The sequence below is a fragment of the Rana temporaria genome, chromosome 6 (assembly GCF_905171775.1).
Source record: "Rana temporaria chromosome 6, aRanTem1.1, whole genome shotgun sequence".
NCBI classification, from domain to species: domain Eukaryota; kingdom Metazoa; phylum Chordata; class Amphibia; order Anura; family Ranidae; genus Rana; species Rana temporaria.
The window spans coordinates 45,925,977-45,945,879 of NC_053494.1; the positions used below are offsets into that span (position 1 = coordinate 45,925,977).

At 43.1% G+C, this 19,903-nt stretch overlaps 1 protein-coding gene across 1 annotated transcript in view; it reads right to left on the minus strand.

The window, feature by feature from the left end:
- The window catches only part of LOC120943449 (cytochrome P450 2K1-like), a 49,753-nt gene extending 30,292 nt beyond the window's left edge, over positions 1-19,461 (minus strand). The window contains exons 1-3 of the mRNA XM_040356754.1: positions 19,240-19,461; positions 9,256-9,418; positions 7,307-7,456 (exon numbers count right to left, since the gene is read on the minus strand). Of these exons, the coding sequence (XP_040212688.1) occupies positions 7,307-7,456; positions 9,256-9,418; positions 19,240-19,431 (505 nt within the window). The 5' untranslated portion in view covers positions 19,432-19,461. The remainder of the gene's footprint in view (positions 1-7,306; positions 7,457-9,255; positions 9,419-19,239) is intronic.
- Positions 19,462-19,903: the final 442 nt, after the last annotated feature.

The window sequence follows — 19,903 nt, forward strand, 5'->3', positions numbered from 1 at the left end:
AATATTGGTGATATTTTATCGAAATTTCGCTAATGCGAATGCGAAATTGATTGCGAGATTTTGACAACTCTGATTGGCTCTGATGCAAAAAAAGGGTGGAGAAAGTATTCGCGAATATTCGATTTCCGAATATTCGCAAATACTTTCTCCACCCTTCTTTTGCATCAGAGCCAATCAGAGTTCTCCTACCACAGCTGTCAAAATATTTCACAACATTTTTTTTTTTGATAAAATATTCCGAATATTCGATTTCCGAATATTCGAGAATACTTTCTCCGCCCTTCTTTTGCATCAGAGCCAATCAGAAAAAAAAAAAAAAAAAAAAGAAATTCGCAAAATGTTCGCAATAAATAAATTCGCATTAGCGAAATTTCGCAATTTTTTTTTTTTAAAAATATCACGAATATTCGATTTTAGCGAATATTTCACGAATATTCGGCTATATATTCGTGATATATCGCGAAATCGAATATGGCGTATTCCGCTCAACACTAAATATGAGTCACAAATAGTGAAAAATGTTCATTGTTTTGGGAAATTTTGTTTAATACATTTTTTCTTGTAAGGCAACCTCACTTTTTCATTGTTTAACTATAACAAGTACTCGTACCAGTTGTCCAACAATGATATTTACTGCTTTTTATAAAGAAATACAATTGATTTTATGCAGTATTGAGTTTAGCCTTTTGGCCCGGCCCTCCAAAATATTTTTAGTTTCTCATGTGGCCCCATCGAAAAAATAATTGCCCACCCCTGCTCTACAGCAACCAGAGATACCTATTCACCATCGCTTTATGATGGCTGCGGGGAGGACCAGGACAACTGCTGTTTGTTTAACTCTTTCATTTTTTTTCTCTACCAAGTAAACATTTACTTCTTGGTTAAACTGCATTTTGTGTGGAGCCTTATCTGTTACCATTTGGACAGGTGGTTGGTACCAGGTAATACCATTTAATTGTATCTTTATTACTGTATGATATTATTGTGGTTCCCAACTGCCAGTGGGTTCCATAATTGTTGTGTTGTCCAGTTGTGCCAAGGGAGGGTTTGAGCCAAACTTCTGGGGTTCATAGGCAGAGCGTAGACCCAAAATCTAAACCAGCAGCTCATTGGGGGGTAGTGCTACAGGTATTTCAATGTTAGGCTAGGTTTGCACTATGCTGGTTTCTCAGTGGCAGCTTTTGACCGGGCACAGCAGCCTATTTATTTGAATGAGCTGCTGTACATACAGAAAACACAGGGAAAAGATCCCTGCACCTTTTACAAAATCACAGCCGAAGGGAAACTGCATAGAGCTATATAGTTCCCACCATGGGAATCAGCGCAGTGATTGGGGTGCCATTAAGAATTATTGCTAACAGCAGAGCAATTTTGATGCTGGTGTGGGGAAGTGTGCTATTACATGTAGTCCCACACCCACATATAGTGTGAATCTAGCCTTATGCTTTAAAAGGGTCAGCAGACTAGGCCCAATGCCTCTTGCTTCCCATCAAGTAAACACCCCTCTGATGCTGTGCGAGAGGACTATGGTCTACCACGTGGCAAATCTGCGATCCCAGCTCCAACCCAAGTGGATCCCATACCCTTTGCCACACAGGGGGCATCACCGCAGCAATGCTGACACCAGCCTGTTCTGCAGCAGGAGGCATCGACTTGGATCGCTCTTCAGTAGGGTGACAGGAGACATAGAAAGACAACTTCACTGGAGACAATAGTAGGATCAACAAACTGAGTATTAAACCAATAACAAGGGTATTGAGAAAAGGGCATTTGCATGAAAACAGTGACTTAGGTGATGAGTGGCCGGGGGGAGGTGTATGGATCCCACCCACCCACCGCACCCCCCATGGGAACTTGCTGTACAGGTGTGGTGGGGAAGGAACCCCCCCTAGCCCTCCCTCTTGAAAGTGCCCATCGTAGATAAAGAGATAAGACATTGTCAATACCGCAAAGACAGTTAGTAAACGCAATGGGAGACAAAAGGTGGATACATTTAAAAAGGATTTAACAAAGCGCTTTAAAATGATGAGCAAAAGTCTCTAGGAAAAAAAATGTCACCTACAAAGGTCATAAACCATGCTACAACATGAGATAAGTGTAGCGCCCCCCTACTTTCAGTACGGGGGCTATACTAAAATTAGTGGGGAATGGGAGGGTTAATTTACTCCCATTCTCTAATTATGGAAATTTAGGCTGCTACCATTTCCAGAATTTGTCCTGTAGGTCAGTCTGCGCTCCAGGGGTGCGTTATCACCCCTGGGCGGCAGTTGGCGCTAGAGGGATTCTGGGGGACCCACCTTCTTCCAGCAGCCAATCAGAGGAGTTTCTCCCTCGTTGGGCATGCTGGGAGGGGGGATATATCTGTGGCAGACGCTTTTGGCGGGTTGTTCTTGCAGGGCCCGAGTTCCAGGTGCGGTACCCACCTTCAGGGTACGCGCATCCATGGACCCCGCCACCGCGTCCTGCCAGGCTGAGTTCAGGCATCATGTAGAGCATCACCCTAACATTGAAAGGGGCTCCAGTGACTTGCTGGGTCCCAACCTTCTGCTGAGAGGATCCTAAGCTGGAAACTGTACGGTGGGGGATTGGCTCGGAAGCACCTAGAGCTAGAGGTTATCCTGGAGACCTAGACGACCCATCGGGGATCCGGTCACCACACCGTATGACAGGTATGCTCAAACTGTCAGTGGGTGACATTGATTGAACTAACTGGAAGGATTTGCTCAAACTGATTTTACAAATCCTAAATTGTCTAGCCTGTGGCAGAGGCCCTGAGCCAGGCCTGTGGCAGAGGTCTGAGATAGTTGCCTGTCCGGGGGCACTTTACCCACCCTGATTGGGTGGCGAAGAATTGAGTTTGACTATTGCTGAGAGCAGGCTTGCTCTCTCCTGAAATCCAAGGCCTGATACTAAAGTTCTTCTATGCTCATCAACCTTTCTCTATCGTGTGTCATGTTGATGTTGGCCAGTTTGGGACCTTGGATTAAAGCATTGAAACTGAATTTGTGTCTGGACACTTGCTCTTTATTCACACTCACAAAAGTCACCCCTAGATCAAGTCAAGAAGGTAACTTGGAAAGCCGGTCCCAAACTAACCAGCGGCTCCTTCGGGGGTAAGTGCTACATAAGAAAACAGGAAGAGTGGAAGAAAGGGAGAAAGGGAAAGGAAGCATGAGAACAGAAGAGAAAAAAAGGAGAGTCAGGCAAGAGAAGGCTCAGCCACCAGAGCCCCAATGTTGCTATTTAGGGATGGGTTGAACCAGGAAACAGGGGTATGCCTACACAACGAGCCCAGGATTCCCAGATCTCCTCAAATTGTTTAGAGAGGAGCCCACCAATTTCTCCTGTGACATAATGCAGGAAATTTTACGCTTGGTCGCCTAGATGGAGAACCTGGGGAGCTTCCAGGCTTTAGCGATGGAAAGCTGGGCACCCAGGAGAATAAAGCATATGTTGGTACTTTTGGGGAATGCAAAAATTCAGGAGGGCTACTGAAGGAGACTTAGGAACTGAGCACTATTTGTGTATTATTTGGAAAGTTTGGTTTCAAAAGCTTCTGTTTAACATAGAGCCCGTCATCCGACAGCCTTGGAAACATAAGTGGGGGGGGGGGGGGACTGAGGGGAAGATACTAGAGAGTCTTGTTGGACTCATATACCATCTAGTGAGGACTTTCAGGTTGGCTTTCATTAGAAAAGTTTTGAGGATACCTTTATCTGGAGAATGCTCTATGCCAAAAATCCATGTCCCAGTGTTCCTGAAGCTCATTTTCCCAAGCTAGCATGTAAGGTCATTTAGATTGGATTTTAGCAAGCGACGAGTAAATGATAGATATACCTCCCCTCCGCCCTGAGGCCTGACCACACCATTGTTTGTATAGTGGAAAATGAGGGGGGTCAGGTTTGGTTGTCCAGATAGAATGTGGAAATGCGAGATTTGACAAAATCTGTTCAGACTGGAAGATTCAGTTTGCTGATACAATAGAGATGGGGCCCGCAGAGGTAAATAAAGTGTCTTTCCATATGGACCCAGTCTGGTTTATATACCCTGGAGTATACTGTGGATAGCTGAGCTAATCTTGCAGCTTGGTAATACCAAAGGTTTGGCAAGCCCAAGTCTCCTTTAGTTCTCAGACTGAATAGTGTGTTTTGTGAGAAACAGTACCCTGACTTGCCCCTTCCAAATTTTACAATTTTGCTTTGAAAAGAGTGTAGATGGTCCTTTTGATTACAATTCGGAGAGAGTGAAAAGATCATTTTGATGGAATTGATTTTGCCCAACCAGGAAAGCTCAAGTTGGGCCCAGGTTTTAAGGTCGGTTTCTAATTTCCGGTACATAGGTGGGTAGTTGGCGGAATACAATTGTTCGAATTTGGAAGTGAGATTTATCCCCAGGTAACAAATAGAGGCATCACTCCATTCAAACTTGCACGAGTTCCTCAGCTGTGCCACAATTAGTGGCTGGAGAGAGATATTTAGTGCTTGGGATTTGGAGAAGTAGGCCTGAAACCTTGAAAAAGTAATCTAAGAGTTTACATATAACAGGGAGAGATATAACCGGAGAGGTAATGAAGAGGAGAAGGTCATCTTATTGCTATTTAAAGGGACACTGGGGTTGATTTAAACTGGAGAATGCTAAATCTGGTGCAGCTCTGCATAGAAACCAATCAGCTACCAGGTGATATTGTCAAAGCTGAATGGAACAAGCTTAGGTAAGAAGCTGTAAATATATATATATATATATATATATATATATATATATATATATATATATATATATATATATATATATATATACATACACAGAATAAACCCTCTTTTGTTGAACAAATGTATTTACAGAGAATAGATTTAAATAATGTTCTTCTCTGCCTTCCCCACCCCCCTCCACCGTACTCTGCGTCTGTGAGATACCACTGAACTTCTAAGGGCATAATATGTAACTGCATATTTATATCAAAGGTTTATAATGTTTTGTCTGGAGTCCACCAAAAAGTAATCATAGATGTTTTGGAACAAGATGGTGCTCGTGTATGAATCGAGTTATATGTTTTATAAGGGGAAAAATTGCGCGCTCTACTATGTTCTAATTTTTAAGCAAATATAGACCATCAGCCTCCAGTGAATATAGTGAAAATAAACTCAGAAAAAAAAATATATATAGTAGACATGTGCAGACTGGAATATTTTGTTTCATTTTTTCGTTTTCGTTTTGAAAAATAAATTTATTTAGTTACTCCCGAAAATCATTTTGATTCATTTCGTTTTTCGTTGGGGAATAGCTTTCTTCTGAAAATCCAATACTACTTGGTTTCTGTCGAATGGTCAAAAGAATATTCGACGGACCGTCGAATATTTTTGGTTTCTGTCGATCGGTCAAACGAATATTCGACGGAACGTTGAATCTTTACGTCGCATCGTACATTTCCATTCGAATATTCCGCCTACAAGAATTCTAATGTTGTATGACTAGTAATAATGTCGAATCTATTCTCTATAATGTCGAATCTATTTTCTCATAAATCGAAATCTATTCTCTGTAATGTCGAATCTATTATGTCTATAGTGTCGAATCTTTTCTCTATAATGTCGGATCTTTTCTCTATGATGTCGAATCTTTTCCCTATAATGTCGAATCTCTCTATATCGAATTTTTACCGCAACGAAAACGAAAATAAAGCATTTTTTATGTCGGATCTTTCGGTTTTCGTTTCTTGCACTTTCGTTATCGTTTGGTAAAACGATAACGAAAAAAACAGATTTTCGGACGAAAATGCATTCTAACGAAAACGAATGCACATGTCTAATATATAGTACATGTGGCCGTGAATTGGCTGCAACCACTTAGTAGTGTACTCAAAAAACACTGCGCAATAAATGAAAAAGAAAAAGATGAGAATGGTGCGCTTATTCAATAATGTGCCATAAAGTAATATACTCAAAGAATGAATATGATGAGTATCCAAACATACAAAGAAATTAACAAATGTGAATAAAGTCCAACTAAAGCCTAATGGTAGGAGTTAGTTCATATAAAGGCAACAATTTCAAAGGGATAACTTATTAGAAGAAAAAACAGATAAAACCATCTATCCAAACATCAACTGTTAAATTTATGAATTGGCCGCTCACCTCCTACAATGACCCAAGGGTCAGACAAGTTATATGTTATATATGCAATGTCAATGTTCATTTATCACTAACCTAAATCTATGCTGATTTTACTTGATGTTTTTGATAGTTTAATGCTGTTATATGATTGTCTGTCTGTGCTATTTTTAAGGCCCTGATGAAGTGGGGGTTCCTGCAAAACGAGTAGGACATACCTTCTGACATCTCCCACCAAGACCTGCACATCCTGGATACAAGATATAGTAGACTGTATTTTGTCTTAAACTGTAATAGATTTTAAGAAGTCTCTGCCCATGGTTGGCAAATAAAACTTTTTCTATCTTCTCATAATTGTGGTATTTACATATTTTATGTTCATACTCTACCAATTAAAGTCCCACTCCACCATATTTTGTACTTCAATCGTATATATTCTGGGGATGGTGCCTCTGTGGTAGTATTTTTGTTTCACTTCCACCCCAACCCCTACATATGAGGTAATACAGTGTCAGGATATCCCTGTTTTGCTTCATTCATTCTGTGAGTCTATCATTTCTGCAACACCAGTCACATCACCAATCATCAGAGTTGGCAGCTCTGATATGGGGAAACCCAGCCCTGCTCCTCTACCAAAATGGCTGTTTCCACACAAAAACCCAGTGCGGGACAAGAAATGGTATGTCAGTATTGGGAACATGATCAGCTGCACAGAGACCAAAGACAATACTTGGTATTAGGCATTTGCTATCTGCTTGCTTTCACAGTTCAAGTGCCATTTAAGGCTGCATTCACATCTAGGCGGACAAAATCGCTGCGTTTTGTCCCACGAATTGTGGCGACAAATAGCAGCGTTTTGTACCGCGATTTGCGGCGACAAAACGCCGCGATTGTCCGCCTAGATGTGCCCCTAGATTGTCCCCATATGGAGATGGTTCCCATCTCCTATGCCGAACGCCGAAAGCCGCCTGAAAAAAAAGGTCCGGGACTTTTTTTCAGGCGGCAGTCGGCAGGCGTGGAGATGTGAACCATCTCCATAGAGGGCAATGTTAAATCATCCCTCTGGCGTGTCGGGGCGGCAGCGGGGCGTCACACTACAGGCGACAAAACGCCTAGGTGTGAATGGGCTCTAAGAATTGCCATCTCCCCCTGTAATAGGCATACAGTTTAAACAGTTTCTATTTAATAGAAGGTGTTACCATTGTGTGACTTGAAATTTTCTATAAGAGGAATTAATTCATCTTGTATCCTGGCTTCTATTGTTTTCTTTCCCATTCCAAAGTCTCGAAGAGTTGAGAGTGTGAACCTCCTAATGGCTTTCCAATGTTCTCCATTACTAAACACGATACCTGAAATACACATAATAATATTGTAAGCAAGCAGTTTATCATCATACACTGGCCTTTATTTAATGCCTAAGTCTATGAATGTAATGTGATCTATGAATGGAGGACAAGCAGATGATTGAAAGGTCTGCCCCCTCCATTCAAAGACCCTGTTTCATTCATAGAAGCTGTAGGCACCACATCTAAAAATGGTGGAGCTGGGCAGACAGGGTGGAAATAGTTGAGCACAGTTGATGAATGTCTGACAGCTACCTTAGTTCTATCAAACCACGTTGCACCAGACAATTACTGTGGGGGGCATTGGAGAAAGATTTCTACTCAACAATAGGGATGGGCCGAACACTCTCGCCGGTTCGGTTTGCAACAGAAAATGCGTACAGGCAAATAATTTGTGTGAACCCTTTTAAAGTCTATGAGACACGAATGTGAAAAAGCAAAAGTGCTAATTTTAAAGGCTTATATTCACGTTATTACCATAATACGTTTATAGGGACCCGGGTACTGCCCCAGGGGACATATGTCAATGCAAATTTTTTTTTTCAGGAGCAGTGATTTTAATAATGCTTAAAGTGAAACAATAAAAATGAAATATTCCTTTAAATATTGTGCATGGGGGGTCCCCTTAGTCAGGCCTGTAAAGTGGCACATCTGTATGATGTGTATTACAGTGCCACAGCAAAATGAGATTTCAAAAAGAGAAAAAATTATTTAAAATTGCTTGCGGCTGTAATGTATTGCCAGCAACATAGATAAAAAATCAAGGAAAAAAAATGTGTCTCCCCCCCCCTCCCCCAGTCCATACCAGGCCCAAAGGGGAACTCCATGCCAAAATTAAAAAAATAATTGGCGTGGGGTTCCCGCCCCCCTTCCTGAGCCACATGCCCTCAACATGGGGAGGGTGTTCATGTTGATGGGGACAAGAGCAGAGATCCACCTATTTAATAGTTAGCAGTTGCAAAAAGTATAGCTGCTGACTTTTATTAATCAGACACTCACCTGTCCCACGATCCAGCAATGCGGGTGCAGGAATCCTCGCTTCTCTCCCCCTCCTCTCCACAGCGCTGGCATTCTAACTGTGGGTGCCCGGCTGTGGCTTTACAGCCGGGCGCACACTGAGCATGTGCGAGCCGCGTTGCGTACTGTGAATGGCCGGCCAATCTTCTGGGACTTGTGATGTGTCCCAGAGGATTGCAGGGAGGGAGGGGGAAAGGTGATTTTCGTTATGGTGCCATGGCACCAGGGGAGAAAGTGAGAGCACCAGGGTACCTGCCCCCCCCCCCCAAAAAAAAGGACATGCCCAATGTGGCATGTCAGGGGGGTCACAAGCACTTAAAGCGGAAGTTACATTTTTGAGAGGAACTCCACTTTAAGTAATCTTAGTCTTTAAAAAGGTCTTAAAAAAACATGCCCAAAATGCAGTAAATCACAGTAAATAGTCAGCAAACATCGCTACTCAATGGAGAAATTCAGTTGGCTGGGTAAACGAAAAACAAAGTAAGAGCTTAGAAAATAACCCTTCTGCACCTGTAACCTCTGTATAACATTGCTGTGTTAGGACAGTTTTATGATAACTTATGTCCAAACCTTGTGCATTTAAAGATCTTGAAAATTGTGGGCAAAATAAGAACTGATTTGAATTATAAATTGTGCAAAAACCACCAAACTGGCAAACTGAGTTCAAGACTTGTGGCTTGAGATATCATTGCTGGCCCATACATGTTCTAAATATTGCTGGTTTAGGTGTAGTTATTAGGCCAAGAAAAAAAGATAATGTTTACAGAAAACGATAACTTTAAGCTTACCTTTTTCATTACTTAATAGTTTAAACAGTGGCGCATTTGCTCTTTCTCCAAAATCATCAGCTTGGTTGACAAGGGCATCCTTCACAGCCCTGTATCCTGCTATTACCACCCACACCTTGGGTCCAAAGTGTACAGTAAAGATATCTCCATACTTCTCATGGAGCTGCAATAAAATAATAAAATAGCAATTTCAATTCAATAGAAATTGAACATTAACTTAAAGTGATTGTAAAATTTTAATAAAAAAAACATATCATACTTGCCTCCTCTGTGCAAGGGTTTTGCACAAAGTAGCTCAGATCCTCCTCTTCTGGGATACCCAGGTGGCACTCCTCCTCCTCATCGAGTGCCCCCATGGAGAGCCACTTTCCATGGGGGCACTTGTGCGGACGCGCTCCCGAGTCCTGCTGCTGCGTCCATTGACACAGACAGCACGACTCTGCCCCGCCGTCCGGTTCTTGTGTCACTGGATCTGATTGACAGCAGCAGGAGCCAATGGCTCCTGCTGCTATCAATCTATACAACAAGGACCCGAGACAGCAGCTGGAGCTGCTGGGCTTGTCCTCGACGCTGGATCGAACGGTAAGTAAAAGGGGGGGTACGCGCCAGGGCTGCCCTTTGTCCCCCCTACTATATGCTCTTGCCGTAGAACCCCTCACCTCTTCCATTAGAAAGCACCCAGGCATCCAGGGCCTAAAATGTGTAGTTTTGGAGGAGAAAATCAGTCTCTATGCAGATGACATGCTGCTGTATTTAGCCGATACGGGTCCGTCCCTACAAATAGCCCTTGAGACCATCCAAACCTTTGGTAATTGTTCTGGCCTGAGAATTAACTGGGATAAATCCCAAATCCTCCCCATAGACATAGGTGTCCCCTCCTTGCTCCAAGCTTCCTCCCCGTTCCTCAGAGTCAGCTCCATGAAATATCTTGATATTACGATTACCCATTCACCAGAGGACTTTGTCAAACCTAACATAGAACCCCTGATAGAAAACTTGAAAGCCAAAACTCAGATGTGGGCCTACAAGCCCTTCTGATATTAGGTCCTGCAACCAAATTGTTTTGATCCTTGTACTTACTTGCCTAACCCTGCATTGTAGTAATGTGTCTGGAACACCGATCTTTTCTGTTTTATGTCTGGCTCTATTCATGTACATTTGTATATCATATTAAAGTGGTTGTAAACCCACTTTTTTCACTTTTACCTACAGGTAAGCCTATAATAAGGCTTACCTGTAGGTATAGAGAATATCTCCTAAACCTGTACGGTTTAGGAGATATTCCCCTCGCAATGCGCCGCTGATTGCAGCGGCGCATGTGCAGGGGGGATCCACGGCAAAAGGACCGGCAGCCGCCGGACCTTGCCCAATTTAAATCTCCGGTGCGCACGCACGGGAGTGACGTCATCGCCGCTCCAGCCAATCACAGCGCTGGAGCGGCGATACCCGGAAGACACGCCGGAGCAAGATGACATCTCGCTTGGCGTGGACCAGGTAAGTGTTCTTCACCTCGTTCCGAGGTAAGTATTTCATAATCAGCCAGTATGCGGTGCATACTAGCTGATTGTGCCTTTTGCCTTGCAGGTTTAAAAAAAAAAAAAAAAAGTTTGCGCGGTTTACAAACGCTTTAGGATTACGCCAATGCATATATTGTACATTGCCTTTACTCTTCTCAATAAAACACCACGTTGTTTTGATAAAAAAAAGGGGGGGGGCTCATAGAATGCATGAAGGTGAAAAAACTTGAGACCTTACAACCCCTTTAACTCAACTCCTATCTCAATTATAAAAAAAATATTCTTCCAGAAAAATGTAAAAGGTTGTCACTTAGTATAGAAGATTTATCTTAGAAGATTTATCTTAGAGTGTTTTTTAATTAGTAAAAGTGGGAAACTAACCATCTCCAAAACAAGCAAAGAATGTGATGGCCTTAAACACCCAGTGGATGGGACATTTACTAACAGGGCTGACATGCAAAAATATTACCTCCCAGAAGTCCATTGTCCTTTTGGAGAGGGTTTTTTGAGTACACAATTTTCATGAAAAATTTGCTTAACCTCCCTGGCGGTATGATTCTGTCTGGAATTACGTACCAAAAGCGGTACAATTATTTTGCATGGAAATCCTGCGTTTTATACTGTAGGCCTGCAATTCTTAGGAATAACTCACTTAAATCTGTCCAAACAAGAGTCTAATAGGCATCCCGGGTATGATAAAGTTTGAAACACCAAATCATAAAATTATAATATAATAAATAACTATAAATAATTATAACAAATGATAATGTAATTATAATAAAAAATATTCAATAATGTAATCAAATCAAAATCACTGAAATTTGCTCAGTTGCAGAATTGTCGCTGTCATTACTTTGATTTTTTTATGACGAATTTCCCCACAAATCGTTATCGCACAATTCTGCAAGTGATTATAATTTATTATCGCTGTTTTCTAGCTGCTCTAAAATCACTTTTGACATAAAGGGACACTTTTGATTGCTATGGACAATCTACAGTTTGCAGGGAGAAATAAAGGTTTTTATTATATAAAAGTACATGTAGGACACTGGGCAGACCCCTAGGGACAAGGGGTGTGTGTATTTTTTACATACAGTACTGTAATCTATAAGATTACAGTATACTGTATGTAATGTGTTTGTTTACTTTTTTGAATTTGCCGCCGGTCTCCGCCCTTGTGCGTCGTAACGTCGCAGGGAACGGAGATCGGCGGCACGCGGGCACTGTGTGAATCGAATGGAGGACGCCACTCGCTCACACAGCGGGGATGCATCGCTGGATCCAGGGACAAGGTAAGTACAGTAACCCTGCCTGGAAAAGGTAAGCCAGCGCGTGCTGCAGGCTCTGCACATCTACCCCGAGCGTGACTCGGGGTTACCGATAATTGCATTGAAAATCCACCCCGAGTCACGCTCGGGAATAACGCTAAGGGGGTTAAAGTATTCTTACTTGTGCTCTGGTAAAGTAGCTATAGGAAAGGAAATATATATGTAGTACCCTCTAGTGTGCAACTAGTGTAGGGAAATGGACTCATGGTAGTTGCATGAATCTATTAATTGAGTTAAGTCACAGATAACAGAGAACCCTGCAGGAGCCGGAAGGGGGACGGACGGACGGACGGACAGAAATTAGCTTCATATTCCAACACACACCAGCACAGTGTATTTATGGAGAAGCAATGACACTGCTGCTGCCCGGGACCTCTCTCATATAGCCATTTTATTGTGCAGCAGACAACCTGGTATTTTATTTTGAAAGCTGCTGGCAGTGAATGCTTTGATGTGATGGGTTTCCATGACATCAGTGGCCCGACTGCCTAGCGGTTCAGTTGCCAAGGTGCTGGTGACCGTAGAGCCCATGTACCTGCACATATTGAGCCATAGCCGCCGACTGTATCACTCGGCCCCGCCCCCCGGCGCACCACATCATTAATTTGATTGACAGTAGCAGGAGCCAATCATCCAATGAATGAGCCGAGAAGAGCCGAGAAGAGCTGAGAAGCCTGGCCGAGAAGCCAGCGCGTTCACGACGCGGGACTCTTGATGGCTTAGGTAAGTAAACAGGGGGGCTGGGGGGTTGCAAGCATCGGATGTTTTTAAATATCAATTTTCTAAATACTTTTTTATTTTAGAAAAATATTTACTTAATAATGGTGATTAAAATGATCATGTTTCTTTAGTAAACTTTCCCAACTTCCTACAATGTGTCAGTACAACATTTTAACAGAGTTCAAGCAAGGTGACTGCATGTTTGCCAATAGTACAAAATACTATTTGATGTTAACCAGTTCAGCTCTCCATTGAATTCTATTACATGCAAAACGCTGCTTTTTGCGGGAAAAAAAGTCCCAGACCCTTTCAAAAAACACAGAGGCACAAAAAAGCATTGATGTGAACATGTTCCATAGAAAACCATGTTAAAAAATTTCCCTGCATTTCTGCAAAATGCATCAAAAAACGCATTAGTGTGAATGGAGCCTGAAGCCTCGTACACACGACCGAAGAACTCGACGGGCGAAACACATCGTTTTCCTCGTCGAGTTCCTTGTTAGGCTGTCGAGGAACTCGACAAGGCAAGTTTCTCCATTCTCGTCGAAGGAAAAAGAAGACATGCTCTCTTTTTGGCTCGACAAGATCCTCTACAGTTTCCTCGTCGAAAAATGTACACACGACCGGTTTCCTCGGCAAAAAAAAAATCCCAGCAAGTTTCTTGCTGGTTTTTGCCGAGAAACTCGGTCGTGTGTACGAGGCCTGAGGTGTGATCCTGGTAATCAGTCAAGCATACAAAAAGAAAAAAGTGAAAATAGAGCCTCACCTGCAGTAATTACTAGGGACCATGCCGCTTATAGATAAGTGAACTTTATTACACAAAAATATAAAATGGTAATACAAAAAACACTGGATAAAAATCCCATCACCAACACCTCAGTAAAAAAAATATTAAAATAGACAACGTTGTCTGATCAAGATGCAGCTACGTCAACAAAATCCACACAAAAGCACCTGACGCTATGGTGAAGTAAAAAATCACTGTTGAAACACCATAGATAAGGAATATTCCCACAGTGTATGGAATGGTTGAGCAAAAACGGGGGCTCTGCAAGTGAAGCAAGGAGGGGGGAAGCAAGTTTTTCCTATGACCACCGTGGATAGCAATTCCAGGGAGTGTGGACTTGCGTGGATACTGGCTTTCCCGCCTGCACATCCATTGGATTGGGATCAGGGAGGTGGCCGTGTTGCCAGTCAGGCACTAGGTCAGCGGCGGGTGCAGTTTGATGTAATCTGGTCCCGTAGCGGTCTCAGCTTCCCTTAGTTAAAATGAATGCCATGGTTCCCGTGAGCGTGTATGGGCTAGCAAGCCAACATCGATGGTGACGTCAGTGCGTCATTCATGTGGTGTCCTGACAACCGACTAGTTTCGTCCAATCAGCTTGCGCTTCTTCCCAGAAGAGTGCAAGCTGATTTGGCGAAGCTAGTTGGTTCTTGCATGGTGTCGTGACAACCGACTCGTTTCACCCAATCAGCTTGAGCTCCTTATAAAGCTACAGTGTAACAGTGGTTAGGATATCAGTCCAGCGTGGCATATTGTTCTCAGTGTGACCATTGTTCTCTGCAGTACAAAAAAGCACAGCATAGGAGTATAGTGCATGGACCAGGTCCGCTCACCCAGCCTGGAAGCAGTGTGGACTTGTGTGGATACTGGCTGTAGCTTTATATGAGATGTATATGACCTTACTACATCACTACTTTCCGGCTTCACCCTCCTGTGGAAAACGTTGGACTTGGGATACATACTTTTACTACATATGGCACATTAGTGCCTAGAGTTGCTATCCACATGGTCATAGGAAAAACTTGCTTTCCCCGCCCTTGCTGCACTCGCAGGGCTCCCATTTTTGCTCAACCATCCCGTACACTGTGGAAATATTCAGTTTCAACAGTGATTTGGTTTCCCTTCACCATAGTATCAGGTGCTTTATTACCCCAGGGATGTTATGTTGACATATGTATGTGTGTGGATTTTTATGACGCAGCTGCATCTTGATCAGACAACGTTATCTATTTTAATAATTTTTTTACTGAGGTGTTGGTGATAGGATTTGTATCCAGTGTTTTTTGTATTACCATTTGATATTTTTGTGTAATAAAGTTCCCTTATCTATAAGCTGCATGGTCCCTAGTAATTACTGCAGGTGAGGCTCTCTTTTCACCTTTTCCTTTTTGTATGCCTTTAAGAGCCCATCAGTGATGCCAATCAGTGCCCATCATTGATGCTTGTCAGTGCCTCATCAGTGTGGTCTATTAGTGCCCATCAGTGCCGCCCATCATTGCCCATCAGGCCCGCCCATAAGTGCCACCTATTAGTGCCCAGTGCCATTTATCAGTGACCATAAAGGCTACCCATCAGTGTCACCTATCAGTGCCCATAAAGGCTACCCATCAGTGGCTATCAGTGGCTATCAGTGCACATCAGTACCGTCTATCAGTGCCCATAAAGGCTTCCCATCAGTGCTTCCTATCAGTGCTCATAAAGGCTTCCCATCAGTGCCACCTATCAGTGCCCATAAAGTCTGCCCATCAATGCCACCTATCATTGCACATCAGTGCTGTCTATCAGTGCCCATAAAGGCAACCCATCTGTGCTGTCTATCAGTGCCCATAAAGGCTGCCCATCAGTGCTACCCATCAGTGCTGTCTATCAGTGCCAATAAATGCTACCCATTAGTGCTGCCTATCAGTGCTCATAAAGGCTGCCCATCAGTGCCACCTATCAGTGCTGCCCAACAGTGCCTATCAGTGAACATCATTGCCTTCTATCAGTGCCCATAAAGGCTACCCATCAGTACCGCCTATCAGTGCCCATAAAGGCTATCCATCAGTACCACCTATCAGTGTCCATCAATGCTACATATCAGTGCTGCCTATCAGTGCCGCATATTAGTGTCTCCTCATCAGTGCACATTAGTGCAGCCTCATCAGTACACATTAGTGAAGGGTAAACTTCTATAACAGAAACAAAGAATTTTTTTTTTTACAAAATGTTCAGTCTTTTTTCATTTGTTTAGCAAAAAATAAAAAACCCAGTGTTGATTAAATACCACCAAAAAAAAGCTCTATCGGTCTCCAAAAAATTGCAAAGATTGTGTTTGGGTACAGCCTTGCATGACCGTGCAATTGTCATTCAAAGTGCGACAAAGCTGAAAGCTGAATATTTACCTGGGCAGGAAGGGGGTGAAAGTGCCCAGCATGGAAGTGGTAAATATATATATTTATCCTGCCTTTCGTTTTAAACTTTATTTGACAGACCAAGCTGCACTGCAGGCAGTGTTGATGTCCGAGGGTGACTCTTTTCCTGTTCCATAGATAGAAGAGCCATCCTAGGGCAGTAAGGCCTTGTACACACGAGAGGCCGCTTCCAGCGGATAAATCCTCTGGCGGATTTTGATCTGATGGCTGTACACACCATCAGATCAAAATCCCCGCAGAATACATCGCGGCGACGTGCGCGACCCTGGAAGGTAAATACTTCCACGCATGCGTTGAATCATTACGACGCATGCGAGGGATGGGGATCGGGCGGACTTATCCGGTGAGTCTGTACAGACGACCGGATAAGTCAGAGGGACTGGATTCCAGCGGATAGATTTCTTAGCATGCTAAGAAATTTTTATCCGCTGGAAATCCGTCGGCTGGATTTTTATCCACTGGTAAATGTCCGCTCGGGCCTACACACGACCGGATCTGTCTGCTGGAACTGATCCGCGGATCAAACCCAGCGGATAGATCCGGTCGTATTTACGGGGCCTTAGTGTGTTACTGGCCAAGTCACCTAGTAAAAATAAAGGGAAAAAAAAATAAAAAGAGGACCTAATGCAGCCACCACATTTAACCACTTGCCGACCTCCTCATGTACATATACGTCAGCAGAATGGCACGGACAGGCACATGTACGTACCTGTACGTGCTCTGCTTGACATGGGTCGGGGGTCCGATTGGGACCCCCCCGGTACATGTGGCGGTCGGGTTCCCTGGGGGAGCGATCCGGGACGACGGCGCGGCTATTCGTTTATAGCCGCCCCGTCGCGATCGCTCCCCGGAGCTGAAGAACGGGGAGAGCCGTATGTAAACACGGCTTCCCCGTGCTTCACTGTGGCGGCTGCATCGATCGAGTGATCCCTTTTATTAGGGAGACTTGATCGATGATGTCAGTCCTACAGCCACACCCCCCTACAGTTGTAAACACACACTAGGTGAAGCCTAACACGTTCAGCGCCCCCTGTGGTTAACTCCCAAACTGCAACTGTCATTTTCACAATAAACAATGCAATTTAAATGCATTTTTTGCTGTGAAAATGACAATGGTCCCAAAAATGTCTCAAAATTGTCCGAAGTGTCCGCCATAATGTGGCAGTCACGAAAAAAATCGCTGATCGCCGCCATTAGTAGTAAAAAAAATAAAAATGCAATAAAACTATCCCCTATTTTGTAAACGCTATAAATTTTGCGCAAACCAACCGATAAACGATTATTGCGATTTTTTTTTACCAAAAATAGGTAGAAGAATACGTATCGGCCTAAACTGAGGAAAAAAAATAATTTATATGTGTTTTTGGGGGATATTTATTATAGCAAAAAGTAAAAAATATTGCATTTTTTTCAAAATTGACGCTCTATTTTTGTTTATAGCGCAAAAAATAAAAACCGCAGATGTGAGCAAATACCACCAAAAGAAAGCTCTATTTGTGGGGAAAAAAGGACGCCAATTTTGTTTGGGAGCCACGTCGCACGACCGCGCAATTGTCTGTTAAAGCGACGCAGTCCCGAACTGTAAAAACACCTTGGGTCTTTAGGCAGCATATTGGTCCCGTCCTTAAGTGGTTAAAGATTGGTAAGATGCAGTATATAAAATGTTTGTTCATGAGTACTGCTTTAAGATAATGAAATAATACATAAATAGTTCTTTTTTTGGCAGGCTCATTGACCATTGCAGACACTGGCCCGGATTCAGAAAGGAGGTACGACGGCGTATCTCCGGATACGCCGTCGTAACTCTGAGTGTGCGGGGTCGTAACTATGCGACTGATTCATAGAATCAGTTACGCATAGATTTCCCTAAGATCCGACCGGCGTAAGTGTCTTACACCGTCGTATCTTAGGCTGCATATTTACGCTGGCCGCTAGGTGGCGCTTCCGTATATTAACGCGAGGGATATGCTAATTAGGTAGATACGCAGATTCAGAAACGTACGTCCGCCCGGCGCTTTTATTACGTCGTTTACGTTCGGCTTTTTCCGGCGCAAAGTTACCCCTGCTATATGAGGGGTATCCTATGTTAAGTATGGACGTCGTTCCCGCGTGAAATTTTTAAAATTTTACGTTGTTTGCGTAAGTCGTTCGCGAATAGGGCTGTACGTAAGTTACGTTCACGTCTAAAGCAATGACGATTTGTGGCGTAATTTCGAGCATGCGCACTGGGATTCTTTCACGAACGGCGCATAATACGCGGAGTCACATGAAATTTAAATAAAACACGCCCACATCATCCAGATTTGAATTAGGCGGGCTTACGCCGGACCACATCTGTTACGCCGCCGTAACTTAGGGCGCAAGTTCTTTCTGAATACGGAACTTGCGCCCTAATTTACGGCGGCGTAACGTATCTGCGATACGTTACGCCCGCCGATAGACAATTCTATCTGAATCCGGGCCACTATCTGTGAGCAGGGCCGTCTTAATAGCATCATAGGCCCCTGGGCAAAGTAATGCACTGGGGCCCCACCAGCTTGCCCCAATTTACATACCTACTTTCAAGAAATAGAGTATAAATAGTTGATAGAATTAAACATATATTCATAAGTACTTTCAATAAAATTGATTTCACAAAAGGAAAACATTCCATAAATCAAAGACTAGTCAAAACAAAGGGCCCATTACAGGGGGGGTCAGGAGGGCACAATACTGGGATCAGGAGGGCACAGTATAGGTTCTGGGATGCTTCCCGGGACCCGACCATATCAGGACAGTTTAATAAAAAGCATGACTGTCCCAGCAAATCCGGGACAGTTGGCAAGTATGATGTCAATGCAAGATTATTGTGGGCCCCCCCCATGTACCTGGGGGCCCCTGGGCAGTGCCCAGGAGTGCCCTTGCATTAAGATGGCCCTGTCTGTGAGTGTGATTTACACAGAAGTGGATCTGGACACAAGGACGAGGTGCAGAGTGTAGGAGATACTGCATGTCCTTGGAACTTTTTATATGGTGTATCTCCAATGCCCATGTCTGGAAGTGGATAAAATATTTATAATCATAGAATTCAGAGGGATGCTTGATCTTCTATATATACTATTTGCCAAAATACTTTCCATATGTAATATACTGTATACATGCATGTATATATAGATAGATAGATATAACCAAGTAGCCTTACTGTAAATATGTTTTTATGTATTAATGTTAACTTGATCTACCTCCATTAGTGACTCGTGTAGATTTTTCAGGTCCACCACATTGAGGTTCCCAATAATAGGAAGAGGTTTAGGGCCTGGAGGCATCTTTCCATTGCTCTTCTTAGATCTGTTAATCCAGTAGAAAAATAATACAATACATGTAAAATACAATAGCAAGTCAATCCTTGTCAGGAAGTAGGTGAGAACAGTCATAGTGAATGGCTGTTATAGTAATCTGCTAATAGCATCACTACACAACATTTATACTCAGGGGATTAATTATTAACATATTTAACTAGGGAACTTGAAAACTATAGCACTCTGTTGATTCAATGGCCAGTTTTTCTAGCTTGTGATTACATAATCTTTGATTTGTATTCCTCAAACATGTACAACTGTTTTGCCTGTACACATAGCCAAGTATGTAGTGGTCCACGCATCTAGGGCCAGATTCACAAAGTAGTTACGCCGACGTAACTCGGAATCTAAGCCCGTCGTAAGTTTAAGTGTATGCTCAAACTGAGATACACGTAAACCTAGCTAAGATACGACGGCCTGCGCCGTCGTATCTTAGGGTGCAATTTTTCCGCTGGCCGCTAGATGGCGCTTCCGTCGATTTACGCAAGGAATATGCTAATTATGTAGATACGCCGATTCACAAACGTACGTACACCCGGCGCTATTT